Source organism: Anabas testudineus, chromosome 5 (assembly GCF_900324465.2).
Source record: "Anabas testudineus chromosome 5, fAnaTes1.2, whole genome shotgun sequence".
Classification (NCBI taxonomy): domain Eukaryota; kingdom Metazoa; phylum Chordata; class Actinopteri; order Anabantiformes; family Anabantidae; genus Anabas; species Anabas testudineus.
The window spans coordinates 7124088-7143256 of NC_046614.1; the positions used below are offsets into that span (position 1 = coordinate 7124088).

Here is a 19169-nt window from a genome sequence, read left to right on the forward strand (position 1 = left end):
GATATAAAAAAGGTTGAAAGACAGGTTGCTGTGATTTCAACACTCATCCCTGAAATGAGTCATCTTAAGAGAAAGCGAGGGGGCGTGGCGCCACCTGGCGGCCGTCACTGCCCATTACACGCCGGTATAAGGTTTCCGGTGTTATGGCGACCACCGGCATCATCGCTTCCATCTGGAGGAAAGCAGGCTGTGCATAAAGGTAAAACCTCTCTCACCCTCACAGCAACCCCACGTAGTCCACACCAGTGGTGGCGACCCTAGTGTCTGTTGTAAGTTTTGTTGTCGCGGACATGTGGAACATTTGTTCCAGTGCTAACGCTAAATCAGTACACGTTCAATTAACGAGGGTCTTAGCTTTGTTACGAACTGTCGTCACATGTTAGCCAGCACTTTCCAAACATTAGCCTGCCATTAAATATGTATGATAAGTTACCTCCTGTAAAAGAAAACCGTAAGACATGCGTTATTACTCCTGCGTCTCCTCGGTGGAGAGCTTTATCTCCCAGTTTGTGTCTCGGTTCGAGTCGCCGCTGTGTCGAGCTGCGACGTTAACTCAACGTCAGAGTAACGATGTGAAGTGACGCTCGGCTAGCTAAAAGGATGGTTAGCTGGGAGCTCTCAGGGAGGTAAAGCGTTAACACAGCTTCATCAGGGCTTGCAGAGAGAAACACCCATTTGGTTTAGCGTTGTATAAACAGTTAAAACAAACCTAACGACAATTAGCTGCGACAAACACCAGGAGATGTGGAGCATGTCGCCAAATTAAACTTGCTGTGGAGCGAGCTGTGGTTTGAACGCAGCACAATAGAGGATGGCACCTCGCCTAACACTACAGCAAACTCTGGTTCACTTTGCTCCTTTGGAAGTTGGCGATCTGTTACCACCCTTTGTTACCTTTTAACTACCTTTTAACTGATAATTACTTGAGGTTTTCATTCTTTTTTTTTATGTTGTATTAGTTCCTATCCAGCCACATCACTCACACTTCCTATATATGTGAAATGAGTTGGGAAACTTTGTCCATGTTTACTTTTTTTAACAACTAAGTTCTGATCATGGACATAGACTGTGTGTAAATACTGTTTGGTCCCCAGCCAGAGGTTTTCATCGCCTCTTCAGACTCAAGTATGATTTCTCAGTCAACAGACGGAAAAAGGTCAGTTATACTTCCTGCAACAGGACCTTTCCTTAAGAGGAGCTCATATCCGCCAGGAGCTACATTCCCACAAACTTGCTTGTGCACACATGCTTGTATACTTTGGTGTTAGGCTTTCAACCAAGCGTACCGTGTTCAAGTCTGAGTCTGTGCCTCTGTCTCTCCTGTTCTCACAGAGTGCTGTGAAGAGAGGCAGCTATCTCACATGTCTGTGTAATTCTGACTATGCTGCTCTTGGTAGCGCTGGGCGTAGTGTTTTCATCCAGTGTGGTCACCACTGAGAAGGCTGCGAACACTAGCCACAAACCACCAACACCGCTCAACTACAGCAGGATCTCCCTGCCACCACAGCACGTACCCTATTTCCTCAACAACAACAAGAGGGTCGCCAAGCAATGCCGCCTGGACCCACTCTGCCCGTTTAAAGTAAGCTATGCATGCTGTCAGATTTTCACAGTTTGAACATTTTTCATTGCAGCATGGTACTTAGTTTCTTAGAGTTGAGTTTCCTTGTACTATGAGGAAAAGAACTCTTTGAAATTAACTGTCAAGTATCCCTGAAATTAGATGATAATTAATAACATCACAATTGTTTTAGCATGGGGTAGGATGTTTTCATCACATTGTTTATTTGAGTTCAGTTTTGAGTGATGTTTATATATCACATATTTATATGTTTATATTTCTGAATATTAGATATATAACTGTAAGCAACATTTATTTTATAAATTCTGTTTTGTTCTATTAGAGCAATGGATGTATGGAGTTTATAATTGCAATAAAAAACCTGTTAATTAATTCATATGTCTTAGCACACGCTTTGTCATTTTTTTTGTTTTTCCAATCATAGTCTTAAAAAGTTTGAAATTTGATGGTAAACCTCTGCCAAACTTCTGCACAATACTTCTTCTTGTCTATATCTCTCAACACACATATGTATTCACACTTGTTTTTAAAACAGGATGCACTGCTGGACCTATCTGCCTGTTGGGGTTATGAGAAGAACTGTGATCCAGGGAAACGTTTTAGCTACCCAATCTGTAACAAGGTGGACTCTGGATGGTACTACTTTTGTCTTTTTTAGCAGTTTACTGCAATCCAGTTTGCACAATTTACTTTTCACATTCTTGCTGCAGCCAGCCAGTAACAGTCAACTGCTCCTAATGATTACAAAATGCTACTACTAGTTTTGGCTTTGCTGCTCTGTCTAAATTTCTGATCTGTCAGGGCTCATTCACTGGAGGCAGCCCAGGAGCTTTTCTGGAAGCAGGCGGATTTTGGCTATGTCAAGGAGCGCCTGTCTGAACTCAAAACGCTGTGCAAAGCCAGCAAGCCAGTAAGTTCTCTCACTCATTTCCTCAGTTCCCACAGGCCTACTGAGTAAACAGGAAGAAACAAAAGGTAGACACAGGCACAATGTTAAACAGAGTGCACGTACAATAGGCCGGAACATGATTTGCAGTTCAAACGCAGTTGTATAGAGAGAGTATAGTATGCAGACCACTCTCACACTGGGCCGGGTGATATGGAAAAATTATGTATTATTAACCTTTTTCACATCAGTCGATGTCTATATACTTTCCAGTATAATTTAAATCACTATTTCAGTCGCTTTTCTCTTCAGTGACAATATCATAAGATTAAATCAGCCACTTAAATCCAACTTTTCGACCATACTTACTGATATTATGTTTTTTGCAATAAAACTATTGTTTTTGTGATATCACTTTTTGTACTGCATATCGCTGGAGAAAGTGAAGTGCACACTAGAGTCTGTTGTTAAGCAAGTATCACACTGGTTGTTTTAGGGGGACCAGCAGCACATGCATGGGTCTGGGGCTATAAAGTCTTAAGAATGGCACTGCTTCAGTTGGTGCTTCTTCAGTAACACTGTCCCTCAAGTTTTTGTTAACATTTGTCTCTCTCCCACCTCTCACCAGTGTGCACGGCTGCAGTAGCCCATACATTAGCATGTGTGCTGCTGCTGCTACTGTACTCCTCTGCTCTGTGCTGTGTGAATTGACATAAATGAATGTGGCTGTAACTCTGTTCCAGACCCCTGAGGGTTTATGGCACTATTCTTATTACCATTCACTTTTTGTGCTGTCTGTCAAAACGGCAATGAAATGAGTTTTATTGACATTGTATCGAGAATGTCTTTCCTTAAGTTCTATCGAGTTATTTTGTGATAGTTGTCTTTATTGTTTCATCACCCAGCCCTACTCTCATATCATTAATGTCATTAATGTAGTTGTATACTTAATATTTCTAATCTTAATCTTTTCCAGGGGGACTCATCATTAAAATGCAGTAGCCACACTAGATTTTGTAAGGCAACTAATCTTTACCTGGACTTGCGGGAGCCACGGAGAAGTCATGAGAGGTTAGTAAAGTTGAAAGTGACATATACGTGGAAAATCATTACATTTCCTCTAATGATAGTGCCTAAAGACTTGTTTATGCTGCAGATATAAGGAGGATTTCATTCAGAGGGGTGAGATTGGTGGCTGCTGCAGGCTGAACAAGCAAGCACTTGCTGCAGAGGGAGAGCACAAGAGCCCCTTGCAATCTTGGTGAGACATGACATGACACTTGCTTACTCAGTGCTTTTGTCCATAACTTTACTATTTTCACTTGAAAATTCAGTTTATCATTTTAAAGAGGCCAAAAATATGTTCCCTGACCGGGAATCGAACCCGGGCCGCGGCGGTGAGAGCGCCGAATCCTAACCACTAGACCACCAGGGAGTTGTTGGTACCTTCTGAAAACTGAATCCCAGTATTGTAAAGCATGTGTCACAGCTGACGCTCGGCTGACAGCTGTCCGATGTTATAGGTGCAGTAACACAGATCGTCACTAGGCTGTGCATTCTTCCCAGACCAAAAATCTTTACTGTGCACTGCATGGCCCAAATTTAGCTGAACATAATTTGCATCTGTTTGTAGTAATGTCTTGTACGGCTCAGTGTCGTCATTGCCTGCCTGGAGAAGTAGCAGTTACAGAATTTGTCATGTTTATTTTAAGACTGGCTACCCCTCCATTGTAGGGAGAACAATGTAAATACTGGAAGATGCAAAGCTTGCAGACAGTCATTACAAGACACAAAGGCATGTAGAGTAATCTATTGTGACTGTAAAAAGTATTTGCTTGGAAGTTTTCCCTTTTGGTTTTTTTTTTTGTTTTTTTACACTGAACCATTGTTTATTTTAATTTGACTGTTTTAACCAATCAATCTGTATACTGAATTACAGTAATATACAAAACTGAAAAAAAAAAACATACTGATGTTATAGCTGTCAGAAATGACCCAGTCTTACCTACAGAAGATTTCAAAAAAATCAATTCACTGCTCAATCAAAAATCAAAGTGCTTGTTGTTTCCACGATACAGTATGTTGCCTCTACCACCCCTTAATGAAGATGATGTGATGTGCTGTTTTTTTAGGTATGCTGAGCTGCAGACATACACAGAGCTGGACTTCAATCCCATAGAGGATGGATACTGTGACATCATCGTTGAAAAACCCACTGTTTTCATGAAGCTGGATGCAGGTAACTAAGATTTATATGACTTAGTTTGGGGCGGTATGGTTCTGGTGGTTCACCATAATTCTTTTTTATGCATTTTTGGGCCTTTATATAAGTTTTCAGCTTATTCTATGCAAGTACACAGACGGTATGCTACACTAGTAAGAAACAAGTTTAATATCATTACACAAAATGTTATCCTTTAAACCAAGGTATTCATAATCTTCTTCTGATTTTTTTTAAAACAAAGCAAAACAAAACAACAACAACAACAACAACAACAACAAAATTACAAACTGCAGACACAGCTGTTGTCTTGGTGAGAAGTTCTTCTGGTGCATCTTCACTCTTATGCCATCCTCTATCTGTTTCCTGTTCACCTCTCCCAGACTGTTATGCTACCTAGTCAGCTAACCATCTCACCCAGCATGGCATTTGAAGGTGTCATTTTTTTTAATTTACACGTATTAGTATTATAATCTGTTTATGTGTCACAAATAGTTGTGTGCCATGGTGAACCTGTTGAAAATATTGTAAGTTGTGGGTAAATAAGTGCTAATAATAACTTTGAGTAAAGAGGGTAGGCACAGGCAATAGAATTCTCACCCCCACTCATACTTAATGGTCATGTAGTGTTGTGAAATATTGTTAACTGCTAGAGTATACAGCTTACTGAAGCAATGTCATGTTCTGGTGATGCAGTAAAAAATGTATGCCATACAAGAAGTTACAACCTCCATTTATCATTTGTGACAAAGTGTGCTTTTCTTAACAGGGGTGAACATGTACCACCATTTCTGTGACTTTGTCAACCTTTACATCTCCCAGCACATTAACAACTCCTTCAGCTCAGATATCAACATCATCATGTGGGACACGGTGGGTATCTGATATATCTGATGCTATAGTGGCATCTAAATATTTCTTTTTTTGGGGGGGGGGGGTCTAAACGTCTAAACTAGACATTTCTTAATTAATTGATTCTGCCAAAATCAAATACTGTACAGTTAGTGAAACAAAGCTGTTCATATTAAGACTGATCACCTTTATAAATCACAACAATTCATATCAGAGTATAGCAAAAGAAGATAAATGTTTAGGTGCTTGTGTCACACCTTAAAACATAAGACAGGATTGTCAGCGTAGCCTGCCTCTAGTGAACTGGTCACTTTCTCTTCCAGTTCCGTAAGAAAAAAAATTCACATTTATGAAATCCTTTATTTGTGCTCAGATGGTGAGAGTTTCACATTTGTTTTACAAAATGCTGATGCATGAGACACTACATAAATCTACAAAAAACAATAAAACACAAGAATCGAACAAATATTTAGCTTTTTATATCCACGAGAAACAAAAAAATAAAAACATGAACCTTGTTTTTTTATTTTAAATACAACCCTAGCAAAAACAGTAGTCTGTCTGCTGTGTATTAATGTACTACACTGTTGCTATTGCACATTTTTTGTCAACACATCAATGACATGAGTGCCCGATGAAGACTATAAAGGGACAACACAGTTGAAAAACAGAATGATTTACAGACAGCTTCATCCGGCCCATTGTTTCTTTACTGTGCACAGAGGGAAAGAGGAAAGAGAGAAAGAGAAAAGGGAGGGAGAGAAAACTGCCAGGGAGAAGGAAAGCAGTGACCTTTCATCACAAACCGTGCACTGCAGTACCAACAAGGACAGGCTGTTTAGATAACTGTGATAACAGATTTTTGTATGAAACCTGAACTTCAGGAAAATACACCCAGCAGAGTCTGAAAACAGATGACTCACTTCAGCAGTGCTACAGGCCATAGTTGATTTTAATTGTTTTTCATTTCAGTGTAACATTAATTTAACCAACAGTTGTTCCCTTCTTTTTATGTCTTTTCCCCAGAGTTTTTATGGTTATGGGGATCTGTTCAGTGAAACATGGAGGGCCTTCTCAGATTATGACATCATCCACCTGAAGAACTATGACTCAAAAAGAGTAAGTATGTCATCTGTGTGCTCTGCTGACTATTTAGGTTAGAATAGATGATGATCATCATAATGACAAGAAAGCAAAATTACAGAATGCTGGAGATCAATTATTGACGGCCACAACAGAAGTGAACTGCTGCTATACAGTATAAGTCATGTGATCTTGACCAGAAGGCTAAAATAAGCATCTATCACATCCCTGGTGGTCTAGTGGTTAGGATTCGGCGCTCTCCCTGCTGCAGCCTGTGTTCGATTCCCAGTCAGGGAATATCTTTTAACTTGGTCAGGTTGGTTTTGAATCTCAACTCAGAAATGCAGCTGAGGTTATGAGCGCTTTGCAGTTTTAACAAACTCAGCTACTATTCTGGTTTTGAATACACTTTGCTTTTTTCTTGATTACATTGCTGTACCATTCCAAGCAGCAGATACTTTAGTTTATATTCAAGTCCAGTTTATCCACAAAAGACTCTGGTATGAGTAAGTAATGGTACTAGACAAGAAGCACAATAGACAATAAGATGTATTGTTTAACATACTGAGAATTATAACACAGTGTTACACATATTATGTGAAAGCGACACCTGAGCATTACATCAGTAGAGACTGCTTGCACATTTGTTGACTTATTATCCTATAATCCATATGTGCAAAAAAAGCATGAGTGAAAGAAGCAGCTGGCAACAGAGATTTGACAAACAAATCAAGGTCGGGTTGTTGCCTGTTGCTGCAATAGATCACCCATCTCAAGTCACCAGTTCTTGCAAGTTGAAGTGACTGCAGTGGAAAATGATCAGCAGTAACATAGTTGAAGTCAATTTAAAGTAAATTGATGTCCCACCTAAGCACCTGAGTGATCTCTAAGATGTGAGTGTTTAAAAACTACCACAGCACTGAGCAATTTGCATAGTTATTTTGAAATATGTCAAATAAGTATGCGTGCATCTACAGTGCATATGTAAACCATTGTGCACTTTATACATGGACAAATGTATTTGCACCATGCTGTACTCACACTTTATTCACGTGTCCATAGGTGTGTTTCAAAGATGCCTTCTTCTCTCTTCTCCCAAGAATGAGATATGGCCTCTTCTACAACACACCCCTTGTAAGTTACAGTTCATGTATGTGTGCGTGTGTTTTTGTTTGTGTAGCCTGTAACCAGATTTACTTTACAAATGTATTTGCTCTAAACAAATTGCAGACTGTGTTGTTGTTCTTGACTTCATTTATATGTTTTAATTTTCAATGTTTTTTTGTTTTTTTGAAATTATTAACTGCAACCCCCACTCACACCACCCACAGTGATGCACGGTTTATTCATAAACATTCAGTTCAGGTCAAATGTTTATGCATTGTATCCAGAAGCTCAGCTTATTCTTATGCTATTTAAATGATAATTCCCCGGAGATTACTATAAAGATGATACGGTGTAAATAGCTGGTGTCCTGTGGTTTCAGCCTTGAGGTGTGAAATATTGATAGGTCAGCGTCAAGTTCTTTTGATTACCCCTCCAGCACACGTCATGTTTATATTCATGTACTCACAGCTGGAGTGCCAGCGTATATGAGAAATTCTCTGACTTGAGAAATGCATAGGCTCATATGATATTCATTCCAGGTTGATAAGAAGGTTATGTTTACAGCCATCAGATCTCCAATGATGTTTTGGGCAGTGTGTTACATTACACATAGTCTTCATTCCAATCCAGTGCAATGCACTAGTGTGACCAAATTCAGTTTACTTTCGATTGTTTTGCAATCTGAAAAAAAAAATACTGAATTCTAGAAAGTATTGTTAATATTGCATGATTATATACAACTAGTAACAAAGGGATGATTTCAATACAGTATTTTGAATTAAAGGACTGAATTGCACATGAGTGAAATGGACAGTTCTTCTATGGTGTGTTTGTAGATATCAGACTGCTACAGTGAAGGGATTTTTCGGGCATTCTCGCAACATGTCCTACATCGGCTGAACATCCGTCAAGATGGGCCAAAGGTAGGAAGAATGTCTGTTAAGAAATTCTATTAACATCTGTTATTTTTGCATTTGTCACACATGTCATCATAAACACCTTAATCCAATACAATTTAGTATTGGTTTTGGCTATAGGAACCAACCTGAATTTCGATTCAAACCCAGTCAGCTGTGTTGAAGTGCAGAATGCTAAAAGTAATATAGCTGCAAAAACTCTTTAATGGTTGTACCCATATAGCAGGGTTGAACAGAGGAACTTGCACAGACAAACAAATCAAGACCACAAATATTTTGGTGTGACAGATCTCATGTTTAAGCAACTGCAAGTTAGTTGTCACAGCCTACTTGCAAGAAATGATATCACTGCATTTGAAATTCATCAAGTGTATCCACTTGCTGTAAGATAGGTTAAACATGTAAAACTATTGGGATTGTTCTTTACATAAGCTCATGTCTGTATGACATGTTCATATAGCAGCTACATAATGTACTATGGTCATTCATAGACATCACTTGACCTCCTTCTTAGAACAAACCTAAAGCTTCAATAAGTGCAAATTAAGTCCCTGCAGCCAGGTTATTCTTGTTTTTTTTTCCTTCTCCTGTCAATAAAAATTAACACAGATTTTAGGCAGACATGGCCAGAAACCTGGTAACTATAAAATGTGAATTGAATTTATTATTTATTTTTTATTTTATATATTTTTATTTTATATATTTTTACAACAAAAGTACTGATCTGATCTGATACCAGCTGATGAGGAAACTGGAAAAAGATAGAAATAAATTGGTTGTCTACTATTAAAAAAAACATTGTCAAACACCACCAGACAAGCTTTGACATGGAAGAGAAAGAGATTGCCAGCCCAAGCACACTGAGCAATGGGACCTGCTGGCAGACAAAGTAAATGGGATATGATTGGTATCAGATAGACAAGAAAGCAAAATCACAGAATGCTGGAGATCAATTTTTGCCGCCACCACAGAAGTTAACTGTTTCTGTACAGTATAAGTCATATAATCTTCACCAGAAGGCTAAAATAAGCATCTACCACATCCCTGGTGGTCTAGTGGTTAGGATTCGGCGCTCTCACCGCCGCGGCCCGGGTTCGATTCCCGGTCAGGGAATATATTTTAACTTGGCCAGGTTGGTTTTGAATCTCAACTCAGAAATGCAACTGAGGTTATGAGCGCTTTGCAGTTTTAACAAACTCAGCAAATTTTTTGACTTTGAATGCACTTTGCTTTGCTTGATTACATTGCTGTACCATTCCAAGCAGCAGATATTGTAGTTTACATTCAAGTCCAGTTTATCCACAAAAGACTCTGGTATGAGTAAGTAATGGTACTAGACAAGAAGCACAATAGACAATAAGATGTATTGTTTAACATACTGAGAATTATAACACAGTATTACACATATTATGTGAAAGCAACACCTGAGCATTACATCAGTAGAGACTGCTTGCACATTTGTTGACTTGTTATCCTATAATCCGTATGTGCAAAAATAGCATGAGTGAAAGAAGCAGCTGGCAACAGAGATTTGACAAACAAATCAAGGTCGGGTTGTTGCCTGTTGCTGCAATAGATCACCCATCTCAAGTTACCAGTTCTTGCAAGTTGAAGTGACTGCAGTGGAAAATGGTCAGCAGTAACATAGTTCCATGTTGGTTCAAGATAATTACCTTTAAAATTTATCAAAAACATACCTATAAGCATTTTTAACAGCTAATCAGCTTCCTGGTGGCCCCATAGTTAGGGTTAGGGTAAAAGATGACATACAACAAACGTCCATGGTCACTGGACTAACACTGGGGTTTCTGATTGGAGCATTAAACCCATTGGCTATGAGCTTGCACCCTATAAGTTGTGTTTTTTTTATCGTATCGGTATTAAGATAATTAAAACTGCTCAAACTACTAAAGGCATTTATGTTCCTTGAGAAACTGGCTTAAATGAGATCATGTGAGGAGAATGATAGCCCAGAGTCATTAATTTTCATAGGGTGTTGCTCGGCTGCTTGCATATTGTGTGACGTGTTTTTAATATGATTTTTTTTCTCAGGTTACATTGTCTGTTTCTGCGGCTCTAGTTTTACTACAGTATTTTAGTATTGTACAGCTCCATTTGGCCAGGACTGAATTCTGAGTATGAAAATCTCTTTATGGTACTTGTAAATAATGAGCGATGCTGATCTTTATTTGAATGTGTAACTTGTTATGCTTTTAGACAAGCGTGAGGCTTCTGTTGTCATTACAAGAGTTTTGGGACCAGATCCCTGGTGGTCTAGTGGTTAGGGTTCAGTGCTCTAACCAGCCTGCTTTGGTTCCCAGTCAGGGACTATGTATTTTGTATTGGGGTTCAATAAAAAGCTTTTTTTAACCTATTAGGATCACCTACGGTACTTGCCAATGCTGAGAGATCATATTTATTAGTGCCGTCATTTACTGCAGCTGTCCAAACAACTATTTCCCCAAATGGATCTATAAAGTATGTCATTATTATTATCATTCATTATTAATCATACATCACGTATTTATGCTGTATAAATATTATTACCATTAAAGTGCAAGACTTTCCAAACCTGTTGTTTACTTTCTGAGTGTGATTATACAAAACATACAACAGAAGTAGCTGACATTCAGAATTTAATCTTTATGTGTAAATAATACTACTGCCATTATCAATTCAGTAGTAAATGTATAGAATATCTGTTAGGGCATTAGAGACAAAAAGAGGAGCAAGGTCAGCGAACTCAGCCAACCAACAAGAAGCGACATGGTTTATTTTGAATCAGCCAGCAGACTATAGCCGACTACGTTTAATACTATAACGCTGTGGCCTCCAAAAGTCAATCACTGAGTTTTACTGACTGGTTTTGTAATGATTTGTGAGCCAAATACATAACAAAAATTACTGTCAAACCCCGTTTTTTGGATGAGAAGTGTGAAAACATGCTTACTTCTTTCAGTAACCAGGCTTACCTTGCCATTTCTAAGTGAATATCACATTATTACAATACATTGTTTACTGAATGGAATCAGAAAGAAAGTACTCTACTGTACTATAATGGACAGACACAACACCTAGAATTCACTGCACACGATCTCCTCATTATGTTAAATTCAGGGAAAGAGCTCATCCCTGTCACAGTATGTATAGCCCTCTGCTATCTTCAAAGAATACATGCATACACACTGAGACTTACACAGCCCTGCGCTCACCTCCTTACTGATTTCCTACATCTATAACTCCTCACAGAAGTTTAATGATCCCGGGTTTGAAGTACTTGACTGTATCTTTATGACCAGCAAAGCCGATAACTTCTCCCTTCCTGTGGAGCAGCTCATTGGGTATTCATGGCCTTCACTGGAAATATGCTAAAAGGCTTTTCAGAGAGACATTGTTGGCGATAGCAGACCGGTTACTGAATAAGAGGTCTTCTCGGCCCTGACCCTCTCCACAGCTCCTCCTTTCATCCTTAGATTAATGGCACAGCCAGAGACTCGCACTGCTGCTCTCCTCTTTTGTGTCCTATTCATCTGCCTCTACCGCTCCTCTCCTACTAGCTCCTCGTCGTCATAATTTTGATCTGGCCTGATCTTGGACAGAATGGCACTTTGTCGCTTTGTGAGATTGTTTTTAAGAAGAAAATGGTCAATTAAATCTGTCCAGAAGACATATATTCCTACTGCTTGTAGTCTGGGTGGATTTTGTGTGTACAGAAGATGACGCAGATTTTAATGTATTTTGATTTAAGAACAGTAGCGTTATTATTTATTCCTATATAGTTACAAATGTTGATGTCTTAATTAGGTGTAAATACTCTTTCAGAACACATGGTGGCAGTAGTAGAACATAGAAAAATCAAGCATATTTGTAGGGACTGTACAAACTAATCACAGCATATCAGAAAAGAAAACCTTCTTTTCCAGGTAAAAACTAAACACTTTTAATGTGATTTCAACGTCTTTATTCTCTCATCCGTGCTATATAACTCTTTAGATAATTTACATGAGCATCAGGTTTTCCCAGGCCAGTCTTTTCTGTGCTTGGCTGATTGATTATTAAATGCATTGCTGTTTTCAGGAAGGGCGTGTTCGCGTCACCCTGCTGGCACGCAGCACAGAATACAGAAAGATATTAAACCAAGTGGAGGTAAGTGCAGCTCCACCTTCCCACCCTCCTTATTGCCTCTCTCTTTCTTCCTTGCATTTGTTATACTCCCTCCACCCCTGTTCTGCTACTTGTGCTGCTTTTCTTCTCTTTTTATCTTTCTCTCTTTTGTCTATTTCTCTTTCCCACTCCCTCGGCCCCTCCTTTCCATCATTGATTTACTGCCTGCTGTTGTTAAGTGCCTATTTAAAATCTTATTTGCTATAAACAGTATGTGTAAAAAAGGCTTGTGATTTATATGGCCACTGCCCATATTTGTTTGCTCTCTCATTGATCAGAGGACACGTCCCTCTGTTGTTGTTACAGCTTGTAAATGCCCTCAAGACTGTGCCTTTACTGGAGGTCAATGTGGTGGACTACAAATACAAGTGAGTTATAGAGTGCTCGTCACATTACTGCAGGAGCTATGAGGAGCTGCTTAGCACTAGTCAGGGGTGTAACAGGGCTGTAGAAGAATAAAGAAAGTGTTCAGTGTTTTGCATAATATGACAGTGTTCACACAATGAATAAGAGTGATGTGTGACTCCCTGTCTGTCTTTCAGGGATGTTCCCTTCCTGGAGCAGTTGAGGATCACCCACAACTCTGACATCTTTATAGGGATGCACGGGGCAGGTCTCACACACCTTCTCTTCCTCCCTGACTGGGCTGTCATCTTTGAGCTGTGAGTGACACCTTTTTATCTGCTTGTGCGTGTGTGTGTGTTTGTATGGCTATCATTGTGAGACCAGCCTGAATTTTTAACCATTGGACTGAGGACATTTTTACAAAGTGTGGATATTTTAGCTGGTTCTCACAATAATAAGGGTTTTTTGGGGTTAACGCTAGGTTTTAGCGTTAGGGTTAGAATTAGGTTTTGGTTTGTTTAAAGTTAGGGTTAGGGTAAGGCTGTGCACGTGATAAATTAAAAATTAGATTAGCATGGACTACGTGACAGTAGGGGGCTAGGGAATACATTATGTCAATGAGTGTCCTCACTGATTGCCATGCAAAAATGTGTGTGTGTAGACAGAAAGAAAAAAGAGAGAGAGGTGGGCTTGGCAGTGAGCTGTGCCCAAAGTGCCCCTGAGCCACTTGGTGTATGAGTGTGAAATACTGCCTAATTAACCAGGCATTCATCACACCTGGCTACCCTGGATAGAGCAATTGATTGTAGAGTGTGTGTGTGTGTGTGTGTGTGTGTGTGTGTGTGTGTGTGTGTGTGTGTGTGTGTGTGTGTGTGTGTGTGTGTGTGTGTGTGTGTGTGTGTGTAGAAGGATGTGCAGGAGAGTTTGGTGTGCATTTTGGTTAGTAACACAAAGCGAGAACAACAGTGTGTATGTAGTGTATGTAGAGAGAGAGAGAGAGAGAAATGGAGCAAGAAAGAGTGAAAGTGAGGCAGACAGAGAATAGCGAGAGATAAAGTGTCTGCATCTGTCCCTCCCAGATATAATTGTCAGGATGAGAGCTGCTATCGAGATTTGGCTCGGCTGCGGGGCATTCGATACGTGACTTGGCAGAAAATGGACAAAGTGTTCCCACAGGACAAGGTAGGGGAAACTCCCGTACCAAACATTAACTCCCCACAACACAAGTTTTTTCCATTCTTCTCGCCTGTCTCAGACAAATACACACACACGTTTAATTATGTGCAATTAAATGTGTGCAAAACAAAGCACACCGGATGTATGGACTCCACCTTCCAACACACACACACATTCTTTTAGGTTATTTTTCCCCATGACTTTTATTTATTATTCTATTTAATGTATGCACTTTACTCTGATACTTTCTTTAGGGTCACCATCCCACTCTTGGGGACCATCCAAAGTTTACCAACTACTCTTTTGATGTGAGGGAATTCATGCGGCTTGTGCTGGAAGCAGCCAGTTATGTCACGCACCATCCCAAGTGGCAGCGCCGAGCCCTTCACGATGAACTCTAGAGTCTCCGTGAGTGGAGGGGCAGAGGCAAACATCTGGGATCTCACACCTGCCTTTTGTTGTGACCATAAGACAAGGCAGGTTACTTTTAGTGATGTTTTTTTTTTTTTACCTCATAGGTTACCTCATTCACCAGGGCTGTGACATAGTATGTCACCTCCTGTCGGTTGCATTTATAGGTCTGGATGAGTGAAAGCATTATGACAGGCAACTTAGGTTCGAGTAGCTTCTGCCAGCTCTATTAGCGTCAAATAAGTTAAAGGATGTGCGCAGTCTAAGCATCTATGGAGCGATAAGATCTGTCCTATGTTTCTTCATTACCTCAGTTGCTCCTACTTCATTCCACAGCAACAGAGTTAGCTAATGAGCAGCTGTTACGGCATCCCTTCACATGTGACATCCTGTCATGTTTGATCAGCGTCATCTTGATGCAAGCCTCTTCAGAGCTGTTGACAATCACAGCAGAGTTGGTGAGCACATCCCACACACTCCAGTCTAATATCATTTGCACATAAAGTTGCAGATTTAGACCTTTTTGCATTTTGTTTGACATTTTGAACTTGTGGTTTTAAGCTATGCCCATAAGGGAAACAGTAGTCTAGGAATGAAAAGACTGAAGGTTTCCCTTCACTACACTCCGTTGTTTCACAAAACATAAAGAATGTCGACACTAACAGACTTTTTAAAGTTTTACATTTGCGCCTTCCTTTAAGCTTTCATGGTTGTCTTCGATTTGTTGGTTTGATATCTTTTTGATACTGACGCCTCTCTTATTTAAATTCATTTGAATTTTGCCAAAGGAAATTGTCAAAATATTCAAATGACGAGACTGCTGCTTACCTTTCCTAAAGCCTTTTGAACTGGGTTATTTTTGTATTTTGCATGCAGATTGATTCAGTGCAAATGAGTATTTTGAGAGATCATAAGATCATTTTTGTTTCTCAGCTCCTCCGTGAGCTTGATGTCTTATTTATCTATGAAACCATGTTGAACTGACTCAGACCTTTTTTGTCAGGGCTTTGCTAGTCTTGTACATGATTTCATATTCAAAAGCTGTGTGATATTTTGAATAAAAAAAAAAAATTCTAAAAATTGCTGAAGCATGTCTTCCTGTCTTTGCTGGTCATATTAGGCAACAGAGATTTAATTCATCTTAATTTAATCAATCATCTTTTGAAGTCTGACCTTGGAGGGAAAACACTGAAGCCTCTGTCTTGCCAGTTCTTGCTGATGCCAGACAGCTCTTTGCTGTAGGTTTCATTATTTTAGGGAGTTCAGGTCTAAGGAGGGAAAGGCCTCTTTGCAAGAGGTCACAAGTTCAGTTTTTTGCTGTCACCATAATAAATCTGCATGACCTCAAAAACCGCTTGAGTTAACGGGGTCCGACTTAACCACACGGGGGCAGTATAACACCACAAATGAAGCCTGGTCTTCACCCTGCGACGTGTGATCGCTCCTGACAGACTTCTTCCAACAGTGTAGAGGATGAGGATAATTTATTCACAAATATATCCACTGGGTCATAAGACAGTGTTTGTTAAAATTACATGTCAGCAATCGTGCTCCAGCTCGCTCTTTGCGGATGTCGTGTCTGAACTTTCTGAGTATTGACAGACACCGGGCCTGTCTGGGATGGACACTATTTATGGCCCTGCTCGGGTTACTGCCAGTGACCTCGTAAAGAAATGAAGAATCTCTATGCAGGGGGATCAAAAGCAGAGGAACCAAGATGTCTGTTCTCATTAACCTTCATGGCTGCTCCAAATCGATGACCGAGCCCTGTTTTTTTTTGTTTTTTTGTGCAATGCCTGCCTCCTGGATGCATCCAAAAATTGGATATTTGAGCAGAGGAGAACACACTGGTGAACCACACATGTGGCTTGAGGAAAACAAAATGCATGAAGCCATAAATGTGAAACCTGCACCTTGTGGTTTTTTTTTTTTTTTTGTGCGCTGTGACTGTTTGCAGACGCAAAACTTGCTTCACTTGTCGGCGGGGGCGCAGCGTCATGTGCGGCAGGCGCACGGTCTCATCCACAAACAGGGCCCCGCATTCGCCGCCACAGGCCTTGGGTGGCCTTATTTCGTCTTGCGGTAAGTAATGATGTGTTTTCCCTGAGACACGTTGAATCGCTTCTCTCCGCCGCCCTTGATGCTGGTTATAGGCTGTAAAGAGAAAAGGTTCGAGTTCACTGCCGGAAAAAAGGCTGATGCTTCATCACTGGAGTGAAGTTATTAGATGGACGTCTGAGCTTTGATTCACACGTTTCTGTTTTTTTTTTACCACTTTGCTTTTCAGGTGTGAGGTGCCCCTCCAGCTACCAGCTGCTCTGGAGCAGCCTCGCTGGTCCTCAGTTCTCACAGTGGTCTCACACCAGGTAGTGCTTTTTCTTACAGTCTTTTTTTTTTTTTTTTTTTTCCTCACTGGGCTTTTGCAAGGTGAAAATTAACATGATCTGATTCAGCTCAAAAGACAAAACATTTCTCACCCCTGAACGCAGACTGATCATCTTACGTTGACCACTTTTCCTGGCGTCCACAGGAAAAGTGGAATACGGCGCCTTTTTTTTGAGAGATTAATGCAGAAATATCGATTTAGGAGAAAGAAATATTCCTGAAGCTATGTCCACATGTTTTTTTTTTTTTTCTCCAATGGGCAGTGATTATTGGGGGAGTAACCCAAAGGAGATCCTATGACCCATCCTCTCTGATACATGACACTCCAGGAGGCCCCTCTGCTTCTATTCCTACTTTTTTTTCCCCACAATGCCGCAAAGTTTAAGAGCAAATCTGCAGCCTTTAACATGCCATGTCTGCTTTACACAGGAAAGCTGAAGCGGATATATACAGTGAAGCATGCTGAGAGAACGGATGGCTCTTTAACAACAGCTAGAAGTTTAATGGGAAGTAAAAGGGAAGTAAATTAAATTTCGCCCAGTTCAGCCCCACACATTAAAGTCCAGCAAGTGTTTATGTCACATGATGTGGTTTTCCTCGGATGCTATCTGGCCTCTCCGAGGAAGGATAAATGAGATAAGTGCTATGGGCTGTTGCATCCATTAGCTGCTTCACTTTAAGATAAAAGGCCTCTGATCCCCACTGTGGCACACAGGTTCGGTGCTGCAGACACAGCTAGTGCAGACTGGATGCTGTTTATTATGTTTTGTTTTGTTTTTTTATCAACTTGCGTGCGTTTCTTCACAGCCTAACTCCCTTTTTATCTGGTTTGTCTGCAACTGGATGAGCTGCTTGACAACAAAGTGCGCGCAGCAAACTAAAGCCCAGTGACAAGGCAGTCTGGACCTGTCCATGGTGCTGATATTTAGGATATATATCAATATATGTTTTTTACTTTGGTTTAATGTTTTTATCAGACTCTTACAACTAAATAGCTGCATGTATCTCAGTCCTGGCAAACCCACATCAGTGTCTAATCTGTTCTCAGTTCAAAGTCAGACGGATCGATTTGTAATAGATTCAAGCCTAGATTAATCGGTTGAAAATAACACACAGCACTGTTCTCACTCGGGTAGCAGAACGGTCAAAATGGCCATGAACGCCACACTAAGATGCTTGAGATTGCTCCATCTCAGGCATCCTGAAACTCATTACGCTTCGCGGTGCTTGGGCGCCTTTTGCGCTTAGATAAGTTAAACTACTCGAAGGCAGAAACACCACGGCCCCGTCGTGTGGCCCAGCAAGGAAGACACGTGAATGTATCGGATGCAGCTCACTCTGGGTCGTTAGCAGACATCAAACTCCTCTAAGTCTTAACGACTGCAAATACAGCGCAGGACAATCAATAGCCATCAACACGCTAGAATATTCCAGGGATGGAATAATTGATAGGCTGTCTCCTGATGCGTAACGGAGAAGCGGCGGTGATTAACTTCTGTTTAACATCTCGGCGTGGGGGGGGGGAGTACATTTACACCATCAGCACGTATAGAGGAGCGTGTATTGATAACCAGATACCACCTGTAACATGATCGAATTGTAGGTGGTCTATTATCTGAGGAGGAGGAGGAGGAGGGTCATCAGCCTCTGCGCAGTGTAGCACCTGTCAGTCAAGAACACTGACGGTGGTCAGACTCCCCCCAACTCAACATACACTCAAGACTTGACGAAGTAGGGAGCACGGTATGACTGCTTCAATCAGAAACGTCAATAAGCAGACATTCAGGACCTTAACCAGTGCGTCGTCTCCCTCCACCTGTTGGCTCAAAGCGCATGTTACCCTGCTGCACATCATTCAGACGTTCCCGTTAAGATTTGTACATCACATGTTAGGAATCAAATATTAATTACAACCAACCATTGAGCATTATTAATAATAACTATTAGCATTACACGTTCAACCAAAGTGAAACCGAATGACTTAAGTTTAAGAATGGCTGGCACGTCTCTCCTCTCTCCTTGGACACACAGGTACAGAAC

The 19169-nt window shown here is 40.5% G+C and overlaps 2 protein-coding genes and 2 non-coding genes across 5 annotated transcripts in view; 3 read left to right on the plus strand and 1 right to left on the minus strand.

Annotated features, from left to right (window-relative positions):
- Positions 1-140: 140 nt before the first annotated feature.
- eogt (EGF domain-specific O-linked N-acetylglucosamine (GlcNAc) transferase) lies at positions 141-15789 on the plus strand. Of its 2 annotated transcripts, none has more exons than XM_026349562.1 (16): positions 141-199; positions 1333-1582; positions 2118-2218; positions 2384-2492; positions 3445-3539; positions 3625-3729; positions 4601-4707; positions 5459-5562; positions 6568-6660; positions 7687-7758; positions 8568-8654; positions 12726-12794; positions 13119-13180; positions 13355-13474; positions 14237-14339; positions 14588-15789. In XM_026349562.1, exons 2-16 carry the CDS (start codon positions 1382-1384, stop codon positions 14732-14734), a joined length of 1575 nt encoding a protein of 524 aa, XP_026205347.1. In that variant the 5' UTR covers positions 141-199; positions 1333-1381; the 3' UTR covers positions 14735-15789. The 2 variants fall into 2 exon arrangements, with proteins under 2 accessions (XP_026205347.1, XP_026205348.1); XM_026349563.1 differs by lacking the exon at positions 141-199 and adding an exon at positions 234-1156.
- Positions 3832-3903, minus strand: trnae-cuc. The gene has a single exon. It is a non-coding gene; the product is annotated as a tRNA-Glu (tRNA).
- On the plus strand, positions 9690-9761 carry trnae-cuc. The gene has a single exon. It is a non-coding gene; the product is annotated as a tRNA-Glu (tRNA).
- A 575-nt stretch (positions 15790-16364) lies between the features above and the next one.
- The window catches only part of tafa4b (TAFA chemokine like family member 4b), a 34693-nt gene continuing 31888 nt past the window's right edge, over positions 16365-19169 (plus strand). Inside the window, 3 exon segments of the mRNA XM_033325971.1 lie at positions 16365-16409; positions 16702-16826; positions 17032-17110. Coding sequence (XP_033181862.1) covers positions 16365-16409; positions 16702-16826; positions 17032-17110 — 249 coding nt within the window.